The sequence below is a fragment of the Paroedura picta genome, chromosome 6, assembly GCF_049243985.1.
Source record: "Paroedura picta isolate Pp20150507F chromosome 6, Ppicta_v3.0, whole genome shotgun sequence".
Classification (NCBI taxonomy): Eukaryota; Metazoa; Chordata; class Lepidosauria; order Squamata; family Gekkonidae; genus Paroedura; species Paroedura picta.
Genome location: NC_135374.1, coordinates 63639885 through 63660904, shown reverse-complemented (window position 1 = coordinate 63660904; position 21020 = coordinate 63639885). Strand labels below are relative to the sequence as shown.

At 40.6% G+C, this 21020-nt stretch overlaps 1 protein-coding gene across 1 annotated transcript; it reads right to left on the bottom strand.

Moving 5' to 3' along the window:
* Window positions 1-15071: 15071 nt before the first annotated feature.
* Window positions 15072-19290, bottom strand: CRYAA (crystallin alpha A). The gene is made up of 3 exons (XM_077342821.1): window positions 19002-19290; window positions 17082-17204; window positions 15072-16111 (listed from the first exon to the last, which is right to left on the bottom strand). The coding sequence occupies exons 1-3, from the start codon at window positions 19188-19190 to the stop codon at window positions 15902-15904; spliced, it is 522 nt and encodes a 173-aa protein (XP_077198936.1). The 5' UTR covers window positions 19191-19290; the 3' UTR covers window positions 15072-15901.
* Between the last annotated feature and the right edge of the window lie 1730 nt (window positions 19291-21020).

Sequence of the window (21020 nt, the reverse complement as noted above, 5' to 3'; positions counted from 1 at the left end):
ATGTTAAAAAGTACCAGACCGAGCATCGAGCCCTGAGGTACCCCGCTACTCACCTCCCTCCAGTCTGATGAAACACCACTGACAACAACTCTTTGAGTGCGGTTCTCTAACCAATTTCCTATTCACCTAACTATCTGAAAATCCAGATTGCAGTCCTTCAATTTATCCATCAGAACATCATGGGGAACCTTATCAAAAGCTTTACTAAAATCCAAGTAAATGACATCAACTGTATTTCCACGATCCAGCAAACCTGTAACTTGGTCAAAAAAGGAAACCAGGTTGGTCTGACAGGACCTGTTGGAGACAAATCCATGCTGACTTCCTTGGATCACCAAATTGTCCTCCAGATGTTTGCAGATTGCTCCCTTTAATATCAATAAGAGCCTCTTGTGGCGCAGAGTTGTAAGGCAGCCGTCTGAAAGCTTTGCCCATGAGGCTGGGAGTTCAATCCCAGCAGCCAGCTCAAGGTTGACTCAGCCTTCCATCCTTCCGAGGTCGGTAAAATGAGTACCCAGCTTGCTGGGGGGTAAATGGTAATGACTGGGGAAGGCACTGGCAAACCACCCCGTATTGAGTCTGCCATGAAAACGCTAGAGGGCGTCACCCCAAGGGTCAGACATGACTCGGTGCTTGCACAGGGGATACCTTTACCTTTACCCTTTAATATCTGCTCCATTATCTTACCCACAACAGAAGTCAGACTCACTGGTCTATAGTTTCCCGGGTCATCCTTCCTCCCTTTCTTGAAGATCGGAACAACTTTTGCTCTCTTCCAGTCCTCCGGGACATCTCCAGTCCTTAAAGAGGTCCCGAAGATGATGGACAAGGGTTGTGCAAGTTCTCTGAAAAGTTCTTTGAGCACTCTCGGGTGCATTTCATCCGGCCCAGGGGATTTGAACTCATCCAGTGCAGCTAAATGCCTCTCAACAACCTCTCTGTCCATGTCAACCTGCCACCCAGACACTATCTCTTGGCTACTGCCATCTCTAGATTTGCCTAAACCCTTTGACCTGTGGGGAAAAACAGATGTAAAATAGGCGCTGAGCCTTTCTGCTTTCTCTGCATCCTCCGTTAGAGTTTGTCCATCCGTACCCAACAGTGGGCCTATTGCCTCCTTTACTTTATGTTTGCTCCTCATATAACTGAAAAATCTTTTCTTGTTAAAGTGGGCTTCCCTGGCCAATCTTAGCTCACTCTCAGCTTTGGCTCAGCTTTTCTGATGATTGATCTACAGTGCCTAGTAACCTGTAGGTACTCTTCTTTAAAGCTCTGTCCTTCCCTCCATTTCCTGAACATCTCCCTTTTCTTTGTTAGTTCCTCTTGAAGTTCTCTGTTCATCCAAATAGGCTTCTTAGAGCTCCTGCAGTGTTTTCTTCTTTCTGGGATTCAGACAAAGTCCAGTTAGTAAAATCCGTGATAAAGATACATCGAGGATTTCAGGGTAGGTGAAAACCCAAAGAAGAGCTTCATTGAACAGATGATATAAAAATACTGATGAATGCCAAGACCCATTGAGCAAAGGTCTTGGCAGAGACAAAGGCACAATAGACATTAGGCGATACTTATAGGGGTGACCCAATAAGGGTGGGGATTAAGGTCTAAGGCGGGAGAGCAACCGATACAAAGAGGTGCAATGTTTCCCAGCTAAGCCAGATGGCTCCGCTTTGATCTAAACTGTCAGGGTTCATGACAGGAGTCTTGTGATGACCTAAAGACTAACAAGGTTTAATTCTATTCTTGGAGAACAGAGGTCACTTTTTATTGCACCTAAAGAAGTCCATGAAAACTTAGACTGTAAAAAATTGTTAGTCTTTAAAAAATTTTAATTTTGTATTTCAGTTGTTTGTCCTGAGATAAATGACATTTGGCTGGGAGGCATGCTACTGTATGTTCAAACCATGTACTATTCATAAGAAATTATTATGGCCAAAATTATCTCTGCTGACTACACTCTCAAATAAAAAGTTGTCTGTCCTGATTCAATTCTTTAAAAATAAAGTTTTAAAGCCACGACCACAAATTATGTAAAGAAAAATTACAAGCACTTTACTTTGTATTATCTGACAAACTTGATGAAACTGAAATGTACGAGTAGATTGATGTTTACTGAAATTTCCAGCTATTTTCTTCTCATTTCCCTGCTTCAATAATTACTCAAATGATGTTAGTGCATTTCTCGTCAAAGCTACCTTCACCTTTGTGCTATTTGCATGCAAATTACCAGAAAGCAAGCAAGGCATTTGCATGTTTTTCCATCTAATTTGGCATCAGTATCATTTAAAGCAGGTGCTACACTAATAAGGCAACTTGAGTAATCAATCTAAATAGAGTGACTTATGAATCGCATAAATATTTGTCGTTGATTTCTTTCTCAGATCTGTGCTCACTAGCAATTTGGATTTGGAGAAGACAAAAATTGTTAGAAAACCCATTAGCAAACTGCTGAAATGTGATATCGATGTGGTGGTAGATACCACAACTATTAGAGATGGAAATGTTTTTATATTTTTGTATGTTTAGCCTGGAGAGGAGACGACTGAGAGGGGAGCTGATAGGTTGCCTAAAAATAAAAAAAAGACAAGAGTTAGGTTAAAAATAAATTAGCAGTGATCAAAATGGTTTTATATCTGGTTGGCTATTAACATCAAACATAAGGTGAGCTGCAGAGTATGGTGGATCATATAGATTGTTACTAAAAATAAAATAAAATCTACCTTAATGGTTTTAGACACCAAGAAGTTGATCAACCAGATTGAACACTTTTTTTTTCTTTGCAGTTAAAAAAAATGAGTTTGATTGTGGTTTTATGGAGTGGGCCACAATACTACATTTCAATTCAGTAGTTTGTTTATCTATTCACAATATGCTATCTAATCCCATAGCTCTAAACAGAGGGGAAAAACAGGGATGATTACTTTCTGCCCTATTCCTTAATTGTTCTTTGGAATCTTTGTTCTTTGGAATCTTTGGCTCCTCTCTGCTCTGTGATCTTAAGATAGAATCTCATGATCATCAAATAAGTCTGTATGCCAATAATGTAGGTATGTTTTAGACTATTGTTCAAATTTCATCCTCTGCTGTTAAGTCTTTAACATATCAGTACTCTAAAGTAGCAGATTATAAAAATAAATCAAAAACTTTTATTTGATATAGACCAAGAAGATTTAGATGATAACAAAATATTTAGGCATTAAGTTTGGTACAAATCTTTCTTCACTTAGCAAACTGAATTACAACCAGGTAATTAAGAACATTCAAGATCTCAATTTATGGGAAACCTTCAGTATTTAATTTTTAGGAAGAACCAATGTTATAAAAAGCAAAGTGATACCTAAATTATCTTATCTTACTAGTTAATAAATCTTTTAATATTTATGGAGAAAATCTTGAGAAAGTGGCAACAAATGTTTAATAATTACATTTAGTGCAGAAAAAAAACAAAGGTAAGGCTTACTGTAGTTTAATGGAAGATAGATAAAGGAAACTTTAGGGTTCCTGATCCTCAAGGCTAACACAAGGCTGCTAAACTAGTATGGTTAGGCTGATGGTTAATACAGTATGGTGGGTCTTTGCATACAGGAGTCAAATCATCATTTATTAAGGAGCCAGGCTATGCCTGGTAGTGACAGTGGGGGAGGGGGGTTAACATTGCTCATTAGCTGCAATGGGGGAAAGCTACAAGGGGAATAAAGACACCTGCAAGTACCACAGTTCCCTACTTGTTGCATTTTATTCTGTCTTTAAAAAATTGATTCCAAATCAGTCTAGCAAAAATTTAGACATAATAATATTTTTAAAAATCTGAACATTTAAAGAAGTTCTGACAGCTTTCATAGGTACAAATTCTTTTGGCCTACTGTGGTAGAGAAGAAAAACTAGTCCAGACTCTAGCACATGTCTCTAAGGTTCTATATTCAAATCCAGGCTCACTAGCATGGCTCCTAAAGGTTACAGGCATGACATATTCTCCCCCATTTGCTTTAATTACTAAGAAACACTCACTGCCTCTAGCCTGACTTCTTCAAAATCCTCTTGACTCAGGTAGCCCATTTAGGCACTGAAGCAAAACAACTTATCCCTTTGAGATTCCAGGCCTTCTAAACTTTCCTCATATTGCCTTGAATCATTCCACATTAGAGTTGCCAACCTCAAGGAGAGCATGGAAATCCCCCCAGAATTGCAACTAATTTTGAGACACCAATTCCTATGGAGAAGATGACAACTTTGGAGAGTGGACTTGATGACACTATTTCCCATTGAGATCCCTCCTCCACCAACCCTGACCTCCCCAGGCTCTGCCCTCAAATCTCCAGAAATTTCCCAACAACCCTAGGGGCCAGCCACTTTTCTATTAGTTTTGGTATTTCCTAAGGTGACCAGATTTCGGAGGGTGATCTGGGGCACCTGGCAAATTGTACTTACGTTGAAATTAAAAAATATATATTACAATACTATTTTTGCATTCTATGAAACTTTTTGTTGCTCCATATAGACCAAATTTTTAATCAAGAACTCCCCCCCCCCCGGTCAATGGTGTCCCGCTTTACCAATGTTAAAATCTGGTCACCTTAGTATTTCCATGACTTAGGTTGTGCGAATGTTTCTACCCAAGTCCACTGGGATAATGGATATGTTATAGCTGGTATGAATCCTCTTTCCTTTCTCTAGGATTAAAAACTCCTGATCTGAAAGCTCTAGGATTAAAAGCTCATGATCTGACCTTCATAACAATTTGGTAATAACACCAGGCAGAGGGAAGTAACCTGGCAAATGCATACTTTCTTTCCACCATAACCTGTGACAAGCAATATTTGCCACACTTGTCGATGCCATATTGTTTCTAAAGCTGCAAGAACTCCTTTGGGGTGAAGAGCTGGCAGCCCTAGACTGGGAGTAGCTCTAGACAGTTGCAGATTCAAGCAGAGTTGTTTCAACCCTTCCAGTCTCACAGTGCAGAGTTATGAGTTGTTTTGATTTCATTTTACCAGGCAACATGACTGGAAGGGGCAAGTGTAGCGTGGGAAATCCACAGACAATTTTTTGAATGGGACATTCCATAGAAAGGATATGCCTTTCCCTAAAATTGCTTCCTTTATTCCCAATACACTTATTAGAAATGAAGGAGGCTGCTGTTTGACCAAGTAGTCAGTCTTCCAGGACTGAATCTGCACAGAGATTTTATTCCAATCCAAGGTCGATGAAATCTCTGCCGTCTGCACTGAATGCGATTTCCATTTTGATTTTGGGCGATTTAAATTTTTCATCTGCAACAAGCATGATTGATCCAGAGTGACCCTACCTTTCCCCCACGATATCCTGGAATGGATATAACCCTCAATATTTGAAAATCGGCATGAGTAAAGGTGCAACTCTCTGATTTTCCCTGAACTAACTTACTGCCTCAAGCCTTCAACACTGTAGAAAAGTCCTGATTAGACAGGGCATCAGTTCAAAGGCTTCCTCGTTCCCAGGTTGCCCCAACTTCTCTTGGCAGAAGCTCCAGAAGCCCTAACTTCTCTCAGCAGAGATTTTCCTCTTGGATTTATTCTTCCTCCTCTGCTGTTTCCAATCCTCCCCCCCCCTTCAAGAAAAGAAATAAAAAGGCTCCTGCTGCCCCCCCTTCTGAGCTTCCCTAATCACATGCAGAACACTTTTCTGTTTAAATGGGGAGTGGGAGGGATAGAGGAAGACCCGAGTTCAAATCAATCTGAAGTCACAAGCATCCACAATGGAATAAACAAAGTAAGTGCAGATTCAGCCGAGGCTCAGTAGGGAAAAAAGGATTGAGTTCTAGGGTAAAAATAAAGCATTGGCTTTGATCTAAACAGCATTCTTCCTGTTGAAGACTGCTTGAAGTCCTGTTTATGGAACTGCTCTGCACAACATCTGTCATTTTTTTAAAAGCCACAAACCTGACAGGAAGCACACTTAAAATGCACACACTGACACACACAAACACAGGAGACAGAAATGACTAGAAGCTAATCTGACAGCAAAGACTGAACAGGTTTTAATTTATCTTGACAGCTCTGACATCACTGCATGCCTGAAAGGCTGTGTTGTTAATGGACTCAGTGGCAAGCTGAGGAGGCCACGACCCCAGGCCACTTAGACTGTGATAGCACGGCACATCTCTTCCTGGGTGGCACTGTGTTCTAGTAAGGGCATGTTCTTCGTTTTGCACACACACACAAATAAATACTCATTTTACATACTCATTACATGCTGACTGCAATCTTTCTTTCCAGAAACATTACTATAGTCTGGACCACTATCTCTGCCAATCTCTCCCTCTCCCAGTCTGTTAAAATAGGGAAATAAAAACAACCATACATCTGCCTGATCTTTCTCTATTTTAGGGATTACCAACATCTCTGACTAAGAGGCAAAAAGCCCCCCCACACACACACACACACAAATAACTGGTTAATTGCAGCCAACAGAGGTAACACTCAGGTGTTAACACTCATCTGGTAACACTCAGGTGTCATCCTATCAAGCCCAAAGGATTTGTTTGTTTGTTTGTTTGTTTGTTTCTGTCTGTTTTTTTTGAGATTCTCAGTAGCATAGACAGTTTCATTTAAAGGAATTGGTCCCTAAGAGCCATATCTGCAGTCAGGGATGTTAATACTAAATTACAAAGAAAAACATTGATCTCATTGTCTTAGACTGTATCTCTCCAAGTTGATGCATGTGAGTAGTTTATACCTAAGATGGTCATCACTTGCGAGCAAGAATGTTCAAAGTATTGACCTTTCTCAGAGAGAGATTTACTATAAACCAGGGTCCCCAGTGTTTCTGAACTTGTTAACACTCAGCACATTTGGAGTTCTGACAAGCCATGGTGGCTAAAGCACAAAAACTGCCATAAAATGGCTGCCACAAGAAGTGGAGCCAGCCTTTTAATGATTGCCACAGCTTAATTTCGGGAACACAGTGCAAAGCCTCATGCTATGGCGGCAGCTTCTGCCAAAGTAACATTTTAAAAATCTGCACAGCCAATCAGTTTTCCAATAGTTAATCAGAAGCCTTCCTGGGCAAAATATTAATTAATTTATTTGTTTGTTTATTGTTTAGACTTATTGCCCCGCCACTCCCAAACTGGCTTGTGGCAGTTACAAACTGTCTGTATTAAAAGCCCCCTTAAAACAGTTCCGGACACCCATCCATGTACAATAAATAGACTCCTAAAAACTTTAAAAAACCATGGCAACCCACTAACCACCACCCCCCCCCCAAAAAAATCTACTACAGGAGTGGGAGGAGGGAGCGTAGATAACATAGCAAATGCTTACTCTTTTAACACAATTGCACCGTCCCACTGCCTCTGGCCCCACCTACTTCCTAAAAACAGTTTGAAAGCACCAGAGAAGATGTCAGCAGACAACATGGTGCCAACCTGGGCTTTAAACTTTATCAAAAGTAACAGATCCAGGCATACTTTAGCAAAGTCCAACAAAAAAGACTGACTTGTCCCCGATATAAAGACCTATTATCTAGTACGGGTGTCTTCAAAGAAAGACAAGTGTTAGAAAAAGGAGTACAAATTCAATGGTTAGAGTACAATCAACTTTTATCTAGGTTTAAAGCTGAGTTTCAGCAACCTGTACATTTGGGGGCCTCAATACCAGAGTTTGAAAACCTTTTGATTCAAGAAAAACCACACTTACAAGGGCAAATATATAAATTGTTATTGAAATATGAGACTGAGGTGGAACAGATTAAACCATGCATGATTAAATGGATGCAAAATATTGAAATTAATGCCACAATAGAACAATGGGAATATGTATGGTCTAGAATTCCTAAGCTCACTAATAGTCAACTACTTAAAGAGAACTGGTACAAAATGTTTTATAGTTGGTATGTAACACCAAAAGTAATTCCTGAATTTGCAAAGAATTGTAATAACAAATGCTGGAAATGTGTAGATAAAGTGGGTTCCTTTTATCATATGTGGTGGAAATGTGGAAAAGTATAAAAATATTGGGCTAAAGATCATACTATATTGCAGAAAATGTGGGGTCTTAATTTTCCACTGAAACCTGAAAATATGCTATTAAGTACACCACAGCAGTGCCTCCCAACGCAAACAAGAACCTTATTCATCTATGCGACAACGGCAGCAAGACTGGTTATAGCCAGAAAATGGAAGATGCAATATTTACCTTCAATAGAGGACTAGCTGACCAAACTGGCAGATTTGACCAAGATGGCCAAACTGACATTGATGGTTAACGGAAAAACTGAAGATGTCTTTCAAGAACAACGGGGATAGAATGGGGTTTTATACCAGAACGTTTGTAGAGTACAGTTTATATAATCTAACTAATGTAGTTTCTGTATATTAACATTTTGTTATATCTTAATATAATAATAAAAATCTATAATAAAAAAGTAACAGATCCATTATCCAGTAAACAAAGCCTCCAATTCTGCTGCGACCTGCTGTTTCTGCAATATAGATGTGTATGTAAAAAGCCCAACAGTCTATATTTTAAAATAACTTCTAGTTGTAGCCTGAACATATGCACAAACAAGGTGAAGAATGGAATTTAGCAGTAATTAAATATGCACTCAGCCTAGTCAACAAGTTCAATTATACCCAATTTAAGGTTTAGCATGATTGACCGTTTAAAAAGCTTACTCTTCCTAAAGCAAATCTGGGTATTAATAGTACCATACACGAATAAAGGAAATGCTTCTGTAGGTTGAATTGCTTATACTCATGCAACTTTTTATTTCAAAATCAAATTCAAAGAGATTGATACAATGGATACAAACTCTACTTTAAGGTAAAGTTTTTTATCTGTATGGTTGTGTAGTTATTCTTTTTTTTTAAGTCTACTGAAAACCTAATTGGGCAGATGATTAATATTCAAGCAAATTAGAATGTGTGTGTTTTAGAACATGACCGATCTGAAGCTTCCAAGCCCTGAGCTAAAGACCACTGGGCAAGAATAAAGATTTGCTTTTAATTTGTCTGTCTTTGGCTTATTATGCATGGGACGGGTACACCAATGTTCTCATATCAGCGGGGCAAATCTCCACAGACACACAACATCGCCATCAGTTTGGCCCCCTCACATCTCTGGCCCGCATTAGGGCTCCAGATGCCCTGCGGGAAGGGAATGTTGATTTTCTGGCATTCCCTTCCTTAATGAGGGTGCCATCAGAGCCCATACTGGGCTGGGCCTGTGCATACGGGGAAGAGCCAGGCCTAAACAGCCCGGCTCCTCCCTTGCCTAAGGTGTTCCTGAAGGCATTGAGGCATTGTGGAGACAAACAGGGCATTTGTTTGTGGGATAGTGGGATAGGATTGCCATGCTACCCCACCTTTGTGCAGGGATGCCCCCGCCCCACTGCCCCATGACGCAGGGGAACCTGTTTGACCCAAAGTTTTGCTTGCTAGGAATCAGTGATGGCCTGGTGCAGCTGCCACCATGCATAATCTGCCTTTCTGTCCCCCATGAATAACTTTGTAAGAGCAATGTCAAGGCAACAAGACCCTTCAAACATAATCTCATTGTAAATTCCTAATATTTTCCATTTCCTCCTTGCTGTCCATAGAGCTCAATTGTTTCTGAAGAGTTATTTTATTTATTATATTTATATACTGCCCTCCTCAGAGGCTCAGGGCGGTTTACATAAAACATAGAAAGCAATACAAGGAACACAGCGTACTGCAGCAGGGCCCCCAGCTGGAAGGCAAGTTTATTTTCAACCACGGATATGAGCTGGAAATGGAACAATTGTGTAATTTGGCAAATTGGATGGGCCTGTCGCTTTTCACAGTTTTCACTACATGGTGGCCTCACTTTATCCACATGAGCTTGTGAAAGGTGATTGTTTGATTAATGTCAGCACTGCAGCTTGGCTCCTTGCTTTTTCTAAATGGCACTGCTTATTCATTTCCGGTTAACTCCTAACTTTCTGTAAAGTTCAAACCCAACATGTATTGCCTTACAACACATCTGTATGTGATTGTTCAGTGATCTCTACATTCAGAGCAATTTACATTCAAACCAATTTGTGAGCTTTGGAAAGGTAAACTTTCATCTCAAGAAATCAGATAGAAGGGGTGAAATCTGAAACTTTTCTAGGCAAAAGAAATTTAGATTAATGGGTAACACCCTCTCCCCTTGTGGTTTATTGGAACAATACTGGAAACATGACAGTGACACATTCAATATAGTGTATGATTTTAAAGTCACTGTCATGACAGGCAATCTATATAATTGTGCTGGATGACTGCAACCTCCACATGAAACCAACATTTTAATAATTTTAGCTTTTAATATAATGTTTAGACTTCACACCAACCTTTAGACTTTATGTCTAAGTGTACAATTTGTACAATTATACTTGAAACATTGTTTTCCCTTGTAAAACAGCCATAGTTACAGTGAATGTGCCCTGTGGATGCATCTTTTATTAAACCACATGAGTCAGTTTTCAATGGTATGAAACAGAGTTGTCATATTAAATTCTCTTTCTCTTAAGCAAATCAAGAAAGAATTATAAAAATGTAGAAAGCCTGGGTTTTCCAGGGCTGAATTCTTGACAGTTCTGTGTTATTAAACCTATTATTTCCTCTATGTACTTATTGCACTCTCTGTTTCTCCTGCCCTTTCTCCGAGGCATTCAAAGCAGTATACAGAGTTCTCGCCATCTCTGTATTATCCTCACAACTCTGTGATGGGGGTAGGCTGAGAAAGAAATGGCCAACCCAGGGTCACTTGGTGAGTTTCATTGCAATAAGGAGATTTGAATCCCAGCCTCTCCAGTCCAGAAGGATCCATGATGCTCAGGGTCAGTTTTTCACTGGGCAGGCACAAGGAGCTGCTGCAGAAAGGAGAGGGCAAGGGAACCCCATTGTGCGAGCAATGCTCATGGTTCTTTGGGTACAGCTATTGCAAATTGTTTAGGCAGCATCTTCATAGAATCATAGAATCATAGAGTTGGAAGGGACCTCATGGGTCATCTAGTCCAACCCCCTGCACTATGAAGGGCACTCACATCCCAATCGCTCATCTACTGTAACCTGCCACCCCTTTGCCTTCACAGAAGCAGCCTCTCCATCAGATGGCTATCTAGCCTCTGTTTAAAAATTTCCAAAGATGGAGAACCCACCACCTTCCGAGGAAGCCTGTTCCACTGAGAAACCGCTCTAACTGTCAGGATCTACTTCCGAATGTTTAGATGGAATTTCTTTTGAATTAATTTCATCCCATTGGTTCTGATCCGTCCCTCTGGGGCAAGAGAGAACAACTCTGCTCTTTCCTCCATGTGGCACCCTTATAAATACTTGAAGATTGTTATCAAATCCCCTCTCAGTCGTCTCCTCTCTAGGCTAAACAGACTAAGCTCTTGTATAAGCTTTACTATGCAAAATGCTAAGATTGGGACTTAATAAAGGATTAATTTGCAGGTTGTCATATTAAAAATGATGCTTCACTCTGTTGCGTAGAAAGCTCATTTTTTACTGACACTTCCCAGGAGAAACCAGCTGTGTATTTCTCTCCTTTCCTCTCCTCTGCCTACTTTGAGCTTTCAAAAGACCTCTTATGTGCTACTGAGAACAAGCACAATGGAAAGTCTATTTTATCTTGGATAATGAACCCGGATAAAGGTATGGTGCCAAGGAGGAACTTGTCCACAGACCGTCCAGGAAGGGGAAATAAGCCTCATCCTTCCGATAGCAAGTTCTGCCGTTCTGCAGAGCAAGTGAAAGCAATGAGAAGCAGGTTGGAAAAAAGGCCCCAGTAGCTTCTCCAACAACCCTAGAGATGAGAGGCCAGTTAATTCATGTATCTGTATTGGAACAGTTCCCTTTGGAAATCTAGTTGTATTGGAAGATACAACTTGTTCTCTTCCCTTTGGGAAGGTTGAAAAATTAGAAATAGCCTATTGATGGTCTAGTGGTATAATGGAAGCAAATGGATCTTCTCTATTCATTGCTCTGGGATCACAAATGGATGAAACTGGTGACTGCAGTATGGAAATAAAATGCTGGATTGCTCTGGGTTGCTCAGCAATGATGAACTGAACATGGAAAAGCAAGGACATAAGGCTGTTTACCAAGTGCAGATCAGTTAGATCTCTCATATTAGCCACTTATGGTTGGGAAATCCAATAGCCACTTATGGTTCAGAAAGTTGGACGATGAAAAAAATCAGACAAGAGAAGAATTTATTTGTTTGGTGTTGGAGAAGGCTTCTGTGGATGGCAAAAGTCACAAGCCATGACTTCTTTGGGTAGTAAAAAGTTCCAGCTCTTCAAACAAGGAAATACTACAGCACATAAAGTCTTATATATCACTGGTAGGCAAAATCACTAAACTCCACCTCACTTATTTTAGCCATATCATGTGATCCAACTCAATGGAGAAAGCAATTGTGCTAGGATTGGTCAGTGGAAAAAGGAAACCAGGACAGCCAAGGGCATGTTGGCTGGATGCGATCTAAAGGGACAGTGGCCAGAACACAGAATGGCTGAGGGAGGTGGAGCAGGATTGGGGATCATGGCAACATATCTACAGCACTGTCATGTATATTTTATAATGGAAGACAATCTCTTGGAAAATATAGCTACTTCTGTCCTTCCCTTTAAACACCCCTGGATCAAATTTTATCAAGTAAAGAATGCTAAAATGTCCCAGCTCTGTGCTCAATATCTACGTTGGCAACCATGGTCAGTTTTGTGACATTTGAAAGCAGGAATTGTTATTAAGTATTGTGTTCTTAAAAAGCAATGTGGATTGAGGATTGTACTATTAGGTGATGCTAGGGATGCCAGCCTCCAGATGGGATGTAGGGATTATAGATCATCTCCAGATTGCCGAGAACAGTTCTGCTGGAGAAAATGGGTGTTTTGGAGGACAGAGTCCACAGCATTGTACTCTACCAAGGCCCATGTCCTTCCCAGGTCCCACTCCCAAATCTCCAGGAGTTTTCCAGCTGGATCTGACAACTCTAGAGATGCCCTCAACACTTACAACTGACTTGAGCCGCTCCTGTGTTGAATCTTTGGGAAAGTCTGACATCTTGTGGACACTACTGTGAAGTTCAGTCCCTTTTCAGCTCAGCATAATTGGTGGGCTTGATTTTCCTAGACATGTACCCACCAGTGAGGCCCCAAAAGTTCAGCAATGTCCATATGGCAGCAACCGCATTTTCCTCCTTAATAATCAGAGTTCATTCAGTTTCTTACTTCAGTTCCATTTCCTGCAATATGATGGACCATCAGCAGAACGCTTGTGCCAGGATATCCACAGGATGACAACGAATGCCATAAGGCTTGTGAAATTTCAGCCAGTCCTTTCTGTATTTTTCTAAACAGCAGAACTGATGGAATTGGAATAAGTCTTCTATGCTTATCTTTCTACAGTGGTATCATCTTAACAATAAGCCAATTTGGGGATCATTCATTCCTAGGATTGCCATCAGTGGGAAGTAATTTGACAGCACTTAACATGCACATTCATTCTTCATTCACTGCTATCCTATATTGTCAGAAAAAGAGTTTCCTCGACATGTCTGGGCTGCCTGTTGGAGTGACAGATCATTAAATGACTGATTTACCTGTTTAAAACTTATTATTTTTTCCCCTGAAGATCAAACCATTTCTGCTTATGTCTTCTCCAGGATTCTGTTTAAAAGCTTCCTAAATCGGACACAACTTTGCACCTATCAACAACAAAATATTACTTGTTATTAGGACTGCCAATTCTGAGTTGGAAAACGTATGGAGATTTGGTGGTGCAGTCAGAGGTGAGTGTACCCTCCAGTACAGCCGTTTTCTCCAGAAAAACTGATCTCTGTAGTCTGAAAAATACTTGTAATTCCAGGAGATGTCCAGTCAGCAGCTGGATGCTGGCAATCCTAGCTGCCATATGTATACTGGGTCAGGTTTTACTGTTTAACCGCATTGGCTGTAAATGCTGTTTCAACTTGCTAAAGACTGTTGGGAAATGCATGCTTATTCCGAAAGCAGCATTGGCTGCCAGTTTGTTTCTGGGTACTATTTGAAGTGCTAGTTCTTCTAGGACCTGAGATGGCTTTGCTATCAGGTAGGGATGCCAATTTTTGAGCTTCTCTCCAGACAGCAGAGATCAATTTCCCTGGAGTAAATGGCTGCTCTGGAGGGTAGATTCCATAGCATTATACTCCATTGAAGTCCCTCCCTGCTCCAAATCCTGCCCACTCCCAGTTCCACCCCTAAAGTCTCAAGGTATTTCTCAACCTAGAGCTGGGAACCCTAGAATCAGGGCATCTTAACAGCCACTTGTCCTTGTATGAACCTTGCAGACCATGAAGTGGTCAACAGATGCCACACTCTATGTTCCCCTTTTAGAAGTAGGGTTGGGGTCTACCAAACTGTTACAGTCCCTTCATTGTGGAACAGCCTCCCTGCCTCTATTTGCCTGCTGTGTATTCTTATGAGATTTATTTTATTATGTTTATTTTCACAAAAATTATTTTGAAAGGTGAAAGATGTCTAGCTGTGTTGTCTTTTATTCCCAGTACTGCTGATTTATGGTTGTGTTGCTGTGGTTACAGTGGTTTTTGTTTGTTTGTTTGTTTGTTTGTTTGTTGACCATATCATCCCTACCACCATCATTATTATTATTACAATTTGGAGGCCTCAAAGAATTGACAGACAAAGGAATAATTTGGACCTTCATATCATTTCAAGATATTTTTTTTAAGTTTTCAGGTGCTTGAGCAGGCTAATTGTTCTTAACCCAGCCCTTTACTCCTTTCTGCATACCTAACATGTATTCCAAATGTGTAGATACCCCTACTGGAGCTGCTATGAATAGCTGCTTTGTATCGGTAGCTCTCCAATTAAAAAAGACCCTGTGCAAATGATACTAAATTCCCCTCAGCTCAGTGCTTTTGCCTTACCATGTTTAAATCAAGCCCAGTGCTGCCTTCAGAAAAAGAAAGAAAAGTGTTGCTACTGTTTGTGAGATAAACTGATCCTCTGGGGAGAAGTTGCAGCCTTGAATTTATGCTCAAACCACTCGGTCTCTTAGGTGACATAAAGAAGGGAACACCAGTTGCTTGTTTCACATTTTCTTTATTGACTGCCACTGGCTGAGTTCTCAGATTGTGTGTCAGATATCAGTAGAACAGGTGGAGCTATGTTAGAATTACAGCAAGATTAAGGAAGATGGCGTGATACATGCAGGCCCGGGGAGAGCTTGGAAGGGGTAGGAAGCTTCAGCACTGTGATGGACCGGGGGGGGGGGGGAGGGGGGTCTGCAAAGACATCAGAGGCATGCTTGTCTTTGCATCAGTGGCCACTCAGAGAAGAGGACACTGCGGTGGATGTAAAGAGATACACTTGTTTTTTTAAAAACCTTTGCTGAAAAAAGTTACAGCCCCACCCAAGACTTATTTTCTTATTTCTCCTTTTACCTGAAAGAGCTCATGGCACATTCATTGTGAATGCCATACACTCTAGCTGGTTCTTTTTCTCAGTAATCAGCTTAGCTCTCATTTGCTTCTGTGTCTGAATTGCTTTAGCAGAGGACCATTCTGTATGGCTGCTTTTGCTGCACCAAACCACAACTGAGGCGCTGAGAGCTAATGCTGCTTGCTGGTCCTGGTGGGCTTGTAAGATGCTAGAGGCCCCTTTTCAGCAAGTACATCAGCCCTGCAGCGCACTTCGTCTTTTGGGCCGCCCTGACATCACAGTGCTCTAGGCTTAGAGCTTCCAAGTTCACCCAGCCTCTCATTCCATCCAAGATAAAAATTAGAACCAAAAAGAAGAAAGGAAAAGGAAAAAAAAAGAAACCCTTCTAGATATTCACTGATATCTATGTAATGGCTCTGTGAATGAGGCCTGCAAGAAGTGACAGCCTGGATGCTTCAGCAGCAGCAGGTTCAGCCTAGGAAGAAGGAGCCGAGGTTGGCTTCTCTTCACGGGATACAGGAATTGGTCTCTCACTGTGGCTCAGGTCAGTGTTGGACTGGACCTTGGGAGCAGAGAAGGTCAGCATCCCATCGGCAGACAGAGAGCAGGAGATGGCCGACTGGTCCACATTGGAAGGGAGGCGGTACCTGCGGTGGAATTCACGGGAGATGTACCCGTGGTCATCCTGAGAAGAGACAAGAAGACCAACAGTGTTAAAAATCTAAAGTGTGTGGCATGAGCTTGTGTTTACATAAGGCATATGTAAACAAGTATAGATCTAATTACCAAGCCAGAAGAATAAATCGCTGCAGTTACTCAGAATATATCAACACTTTCTCCTGCATGGAATAACTTGTCTCTTATATTTCTTTAGGATAGGAGGGTATCTGTATAACGACTTTCCCTCTAGTTAATGTTATTAGCGACTAACTATTAATTCCTATTTAAATATCCTATAAATGTTTAATTTAATTTAATTAATATTCTAATTTTATCTTGTCATATGCATTGTTCCATGTTTAGGTTTCATTATTACTACTATCACTAAAATCTGTTAATTCCAAGTAGTTCGAATATATCTGATTTTGATTATACACTTGGATTGTTGTTACTATGACATTAAAAGTTTTTGAAATTTGAATGATTTTGATCAATCCCTTGCATAGGACAAGACAAGAGATCCTGTACTTAAAACATACCTAAAAGATAATTTCTCACTTCTTTTTTTAAATAACCTTCACTTTCCATTAAAACTACAAAAATTACTCCTCTGTAGTCTTCAGGTTATAACACTTTCTTATTCTTTCAGTTCACCTTTTCCTACCCTTAGTAAATGGAGTGAACATTTTCATCTTGCCTCTTGCTGAGAAAACTCAAACTGGGAGGGCTTCAAGGAGTCATTAAGAGTCATTAAAGCACAGACCATGTCTTGAGGCACCAGAGTACATTCTTTCTATAATTATAGATCATTATCTAACAATACCTACAGTCTGATGAACTATGGAGTACACGTGGGTGAACAGTGATTTACAAAGCTGAACATAACATTAACATCATAGCCCATGTTTGACTTTTCCTACAGCATATACACATTAAGTAGTTGAGTCTAAATTTTCTTTTCATCTAAATAATTTACTCTTGGCACATCCATTTACCTGTCTCTCATTGTGTTTGCCATGGATTTCCACAAAGTCATCGATGATCTTCACGCTCAAATCTTCAGGGGAGAAATGTTTTACATCCAAAAAGATTGTAAACTTGTCCCGGTCAGATCTCACCTGAAATAGAAACAATGAGAAATAAGCCCCCACCCCAAAAGCATTAGAATTCAAAATGTTGTCAAGACTTGGTGTTTATCATTATTTTTAATGAAGTACCTCTTGTATTGACTCTCTGGTGTGTGAGTAGAGTGCAATCAAGTCACAGCTGACTTATGGTGACCCCGGCAAGGGGCTTTCAAGGCGAGTGAGAAACAGAGATTGTTTGCCATTGCCTTCCTCTGCAGAGTCTTCCATGGTTTTCTCCCTTCCGAGTACATACCCTGCTTAGCTTCCAAGATTTGATGAGACTGGACTATATCATGTTGCCTTCCCTCCCATATCTACTGTATAGGTAAAGGTAAAGGTATCCCCTGTGCAAGCACCGAGTCATGTCTGACCCTTGGGGTGACGCCCTCTAGCATTTTCATGGCAGACTGAATACGGGGTGGTTTGCCAGTGCCTTCCCCAGTCATGACCGTTTACCCCCCAGCAAGCTGGGTACTCATTTTACCGACCTCGGAAGGATGGAAGGCTGAGTCAACCTTGAGCCGGCTGCTGGGATTGAACTCCCAGCCTTATGGGCAAAGCTTTCAGACGGCTGCCTTACCACTCTGCGCCACAAGAGGCTCTTATCTACTGTATAGTCTCTGTTAAATTATTTGGGATGGCTACATGATCAAGATTTGATCTGAAGTTTAGTAAAGTTACTGGAGTCATTGTATTAACTTTGGTAGCATTGATTATTTTCAAAGTAATTTTTTTCCCAAGTAGAACAGTATTCTGAGTCTATGAACTACAAAGTGTTTGGCAGGAGTGCATGTGTTTACCCATAAGTATACAAAGCTTTGGAAGGCCCCTAAGAATCCTGGATGAGACTTAAAGCAAGAAGGAGAAAGATATCCTAGATAACCGAGCCTGGCTCTGGCTTGAACATGAGAGTTACTTACTCCAGTGGAACAACACAGGTTTAAATCTAACTATTCTGAATTGACAGGCTTGGTGAGTAGGATGAGAGCCTGTTTCCCTATCTTTTAATTTTCTTATTAGCTGTTTGAAATACATCATGGAGCGTCTTTGTTTCCCTTAATTTTTCTCCATTCCATTTCAATAGGACAATTACAATTATGGCACTTAACTTATTAAGATTTATTCTACATTTATTTTGTGACATTTCTTAGACAATCTCTTTGGCCCCAGCACCCCAAAATAGATTTATATCCTTTCAGCAGTAGGTGTGACTGATGCTGCCCTCATGACTGTAAAAACCCACTCACATAGAATCACTACAGGTGAGTTGTAAAAGCTGCCACAGGTTTTCATGTGTTGAATTGCTACTAGATTTCTGAAGTATACCTTTAAAATGTCTACAGAAGATTTTTTTCAAACCTCAAACAGGACAGCATTTCAGATCTGAAGAACAAAATATTGTCTCTATAGGCAGCCTTCGGTCTGTTGGTATACCAATAACAATATATTTTTAAAGCAGAAAAATTTATGATTATCCCAGTCTGAATTCACTTCTAGCTATACCCCCCCCCAATTTTTAAAGATGAAAATGGATTTACTCATACAGAAATCTGTGTTCCTCTAATCATGAAACATACACCCTTCAAATATCCAGCATGTCCTTAACCTCTTAATCTGTTTCTTTTTATGAAACTGATATCACAAAATTTCTGAACTACACTTTTTTTTGCTAAGGTCATAATGAATTCCTCCTGGTTTCTAATCTATCTACCTCCATGCAAATATCTGATGGTGAGTTCATTTTAACTCATAAAAGAGCTGTAATGTATTCAAAAACAAGAATCTTACCTCAGAAACACCTGACTCCAGAACAGTGCGGAAGAGAGATTGCCTGTAGTAAGGGCTGATGGTAGAGGAAAACAAAGGCAGGAGATCATAATCAAAAAGACCTTCTCCAAAAAACTGGTCGAACAAACGGCTTGGAATTAAGGGACCAAGTGCTCGTTTGAACCAGGGGTGCTGAATGGTAATATCCATGATCTCTGCTGTGGGAAGCTTGGAGGTGGAGAGCAGACAGTGCAGTCGCTTTGGTGACAGTGAGGTCTTTGTGGGACTGCACAGTGGCGATGTAGGCAACTCCCCTCTATATATACCAGTTTCACAGAATGAAGGTATTAGTGGGATTTCTCTGGAAAGACATGATCTCATATTGAACGCCAATCTGGTCAGCAGAAATGTAGGGGCTGACCTGAGAGTGACAGTCTGGTTAGAATCGGTGCCAGATACCTCTGCACAGCATCTGGCTCGGCTGCAACGTTCTGTGAAGTTGCTGTTGGCTTCCCAACAGAGGGACAGAAACATTAGCCTTCAGGTGGGCAAGCAAAAGTCAAGATGGTTATTTCCTAGCTTTTATTACCTGAAGGTTTAGTTAATCTTCCTGAAGTCAATAAGAAAAAGATGGGATTTCTGTAAAAATTATTTTACAGAAGAAGCAAATTGGGACAACCAGCTTTGGGCCCCCAGACAAAAATACCTGATGATCTGTAGGACTGCTAACTTTGGACCCCAGACAAAGCTACCTAGTGGTGTGAGGCCAGGAAAGTTGGTTTTGAACTGTGTGGGGAAAAGGAATAATAGAATATGATGCAGAATGTCAAAAGGCATTCTGAAATGTACATAATTTTAAAAAATGGAATCCATAGAAATATATAGGAACTTTTGTCTGGCGGGGGGAACAGCTCAAAGAAACACCAACTGCTGGGTCAGTACTAGAAAATATGTTCTTATATAGCTAAGGCTGTGCTAGATGCAAGAAGCCTATATTGTCTACTTCATCTTGAAATTACCACAGTTCTGAAACTATGTGCCTCTCAAAAGATTAATGCCATCCGCCTCCCAGAAGATCTATGACATCCTAACTCAGATTCTGGTTGTGGGGCAGATATTTATTGGTAGCATAAAAATTTCCCATAGGCTTGTCTGCAGCAGTGATTTACTTCAGGTCTGCAGTGAGTTGGGGTAGATCTAACAGGCTTGACCATCATCTGTACTTCAAAGCTTGTGGAAGTAAATCAGATGTATAATAAATTTGTACCACTTAAAATACAAATTTTCCTACTGTGCCTTATGATATCTCGAAATAAAAGTTTAACTCAGATCCAGGGCCTTCAGTCTGCCTGACTTCATTATGGGTATTAATTGTGGAACTCAAGCAACGGATGGGAAAACTGCCCAGTGAGATTCATGGTACTGGTAGTGGAGAAACAGTCCCTACATATCTTCACTTTTGTGACCTTCATATCAGTTCTAAAGCACCAAATAGACACTTAGAAGTTATGTAAATGCCCCCTTTGTACAACACAAAATTGTGATGGCAGAAATCTGGGCCAACACTTGTTGTGGCAACTTGGTCTCATTTAAGCTGCTCTGATAGGATTACCAAATGTCCTCTTTTTAGAGAACATGTCCTCTTTTTTAGTGTCTGTCCTCTTTTGGACTCTTACAAAAATTGATGTTCTCTTTTTGAGTTGGAAGGGTAGGAATATTCCTACTTAGTAGCAATTATCACAGCTTAAATATTAGTAGGGAAGCCAAAATCCCCAGTGGGGGTGGGGGTGGGGGTGGGGTCTTCCGCTGCTAGGCTCCACCTCTCTGCCACCAGCCCGCTGATCAGCCAGTGGAAATTAACCCCCCAAAAGCGAGGAATGCCTAGCATTTCAGCAACATTTCTATATGATGTCAAAGTGCCCCAAAACCAGAGTATTACACCCAAATTCCCACAATGTGCCCATGTCACTTCCATGTCATGTAGGCATGCTGCTGAAATGTGGTTTGAAGTAGTCAGTTGGGAAATATGCTTTTCAAAAT

What these genes read in the sequence shown, in the direction of transcription:
- CRYAA (XM_077342821.1), bottom strand. Translation starts at nt 19,190, where the DNA reads ATGGATATTACCATTCAGCACCCCTGGTTCAAACGAGCACTTGGTCCC. An exon ending in TGGAGTCAGGTGTTTCTGAG is followed by an intron (nt 17,205 to 19,001) that starts GTAAGATTCTTG and finishes TTTCTATTTCAG; the next exon opens with GTGAGATCTGACCGGGACAA. An exon ending in GCAAACACAATGAGAGACAG is followed by an intron (nt 16,112 to 17,081) that starts GTAAATGGATGT and finishes GTCTCTTCTCAG; the next exon opens with GATGACCACGGGTACATCTC.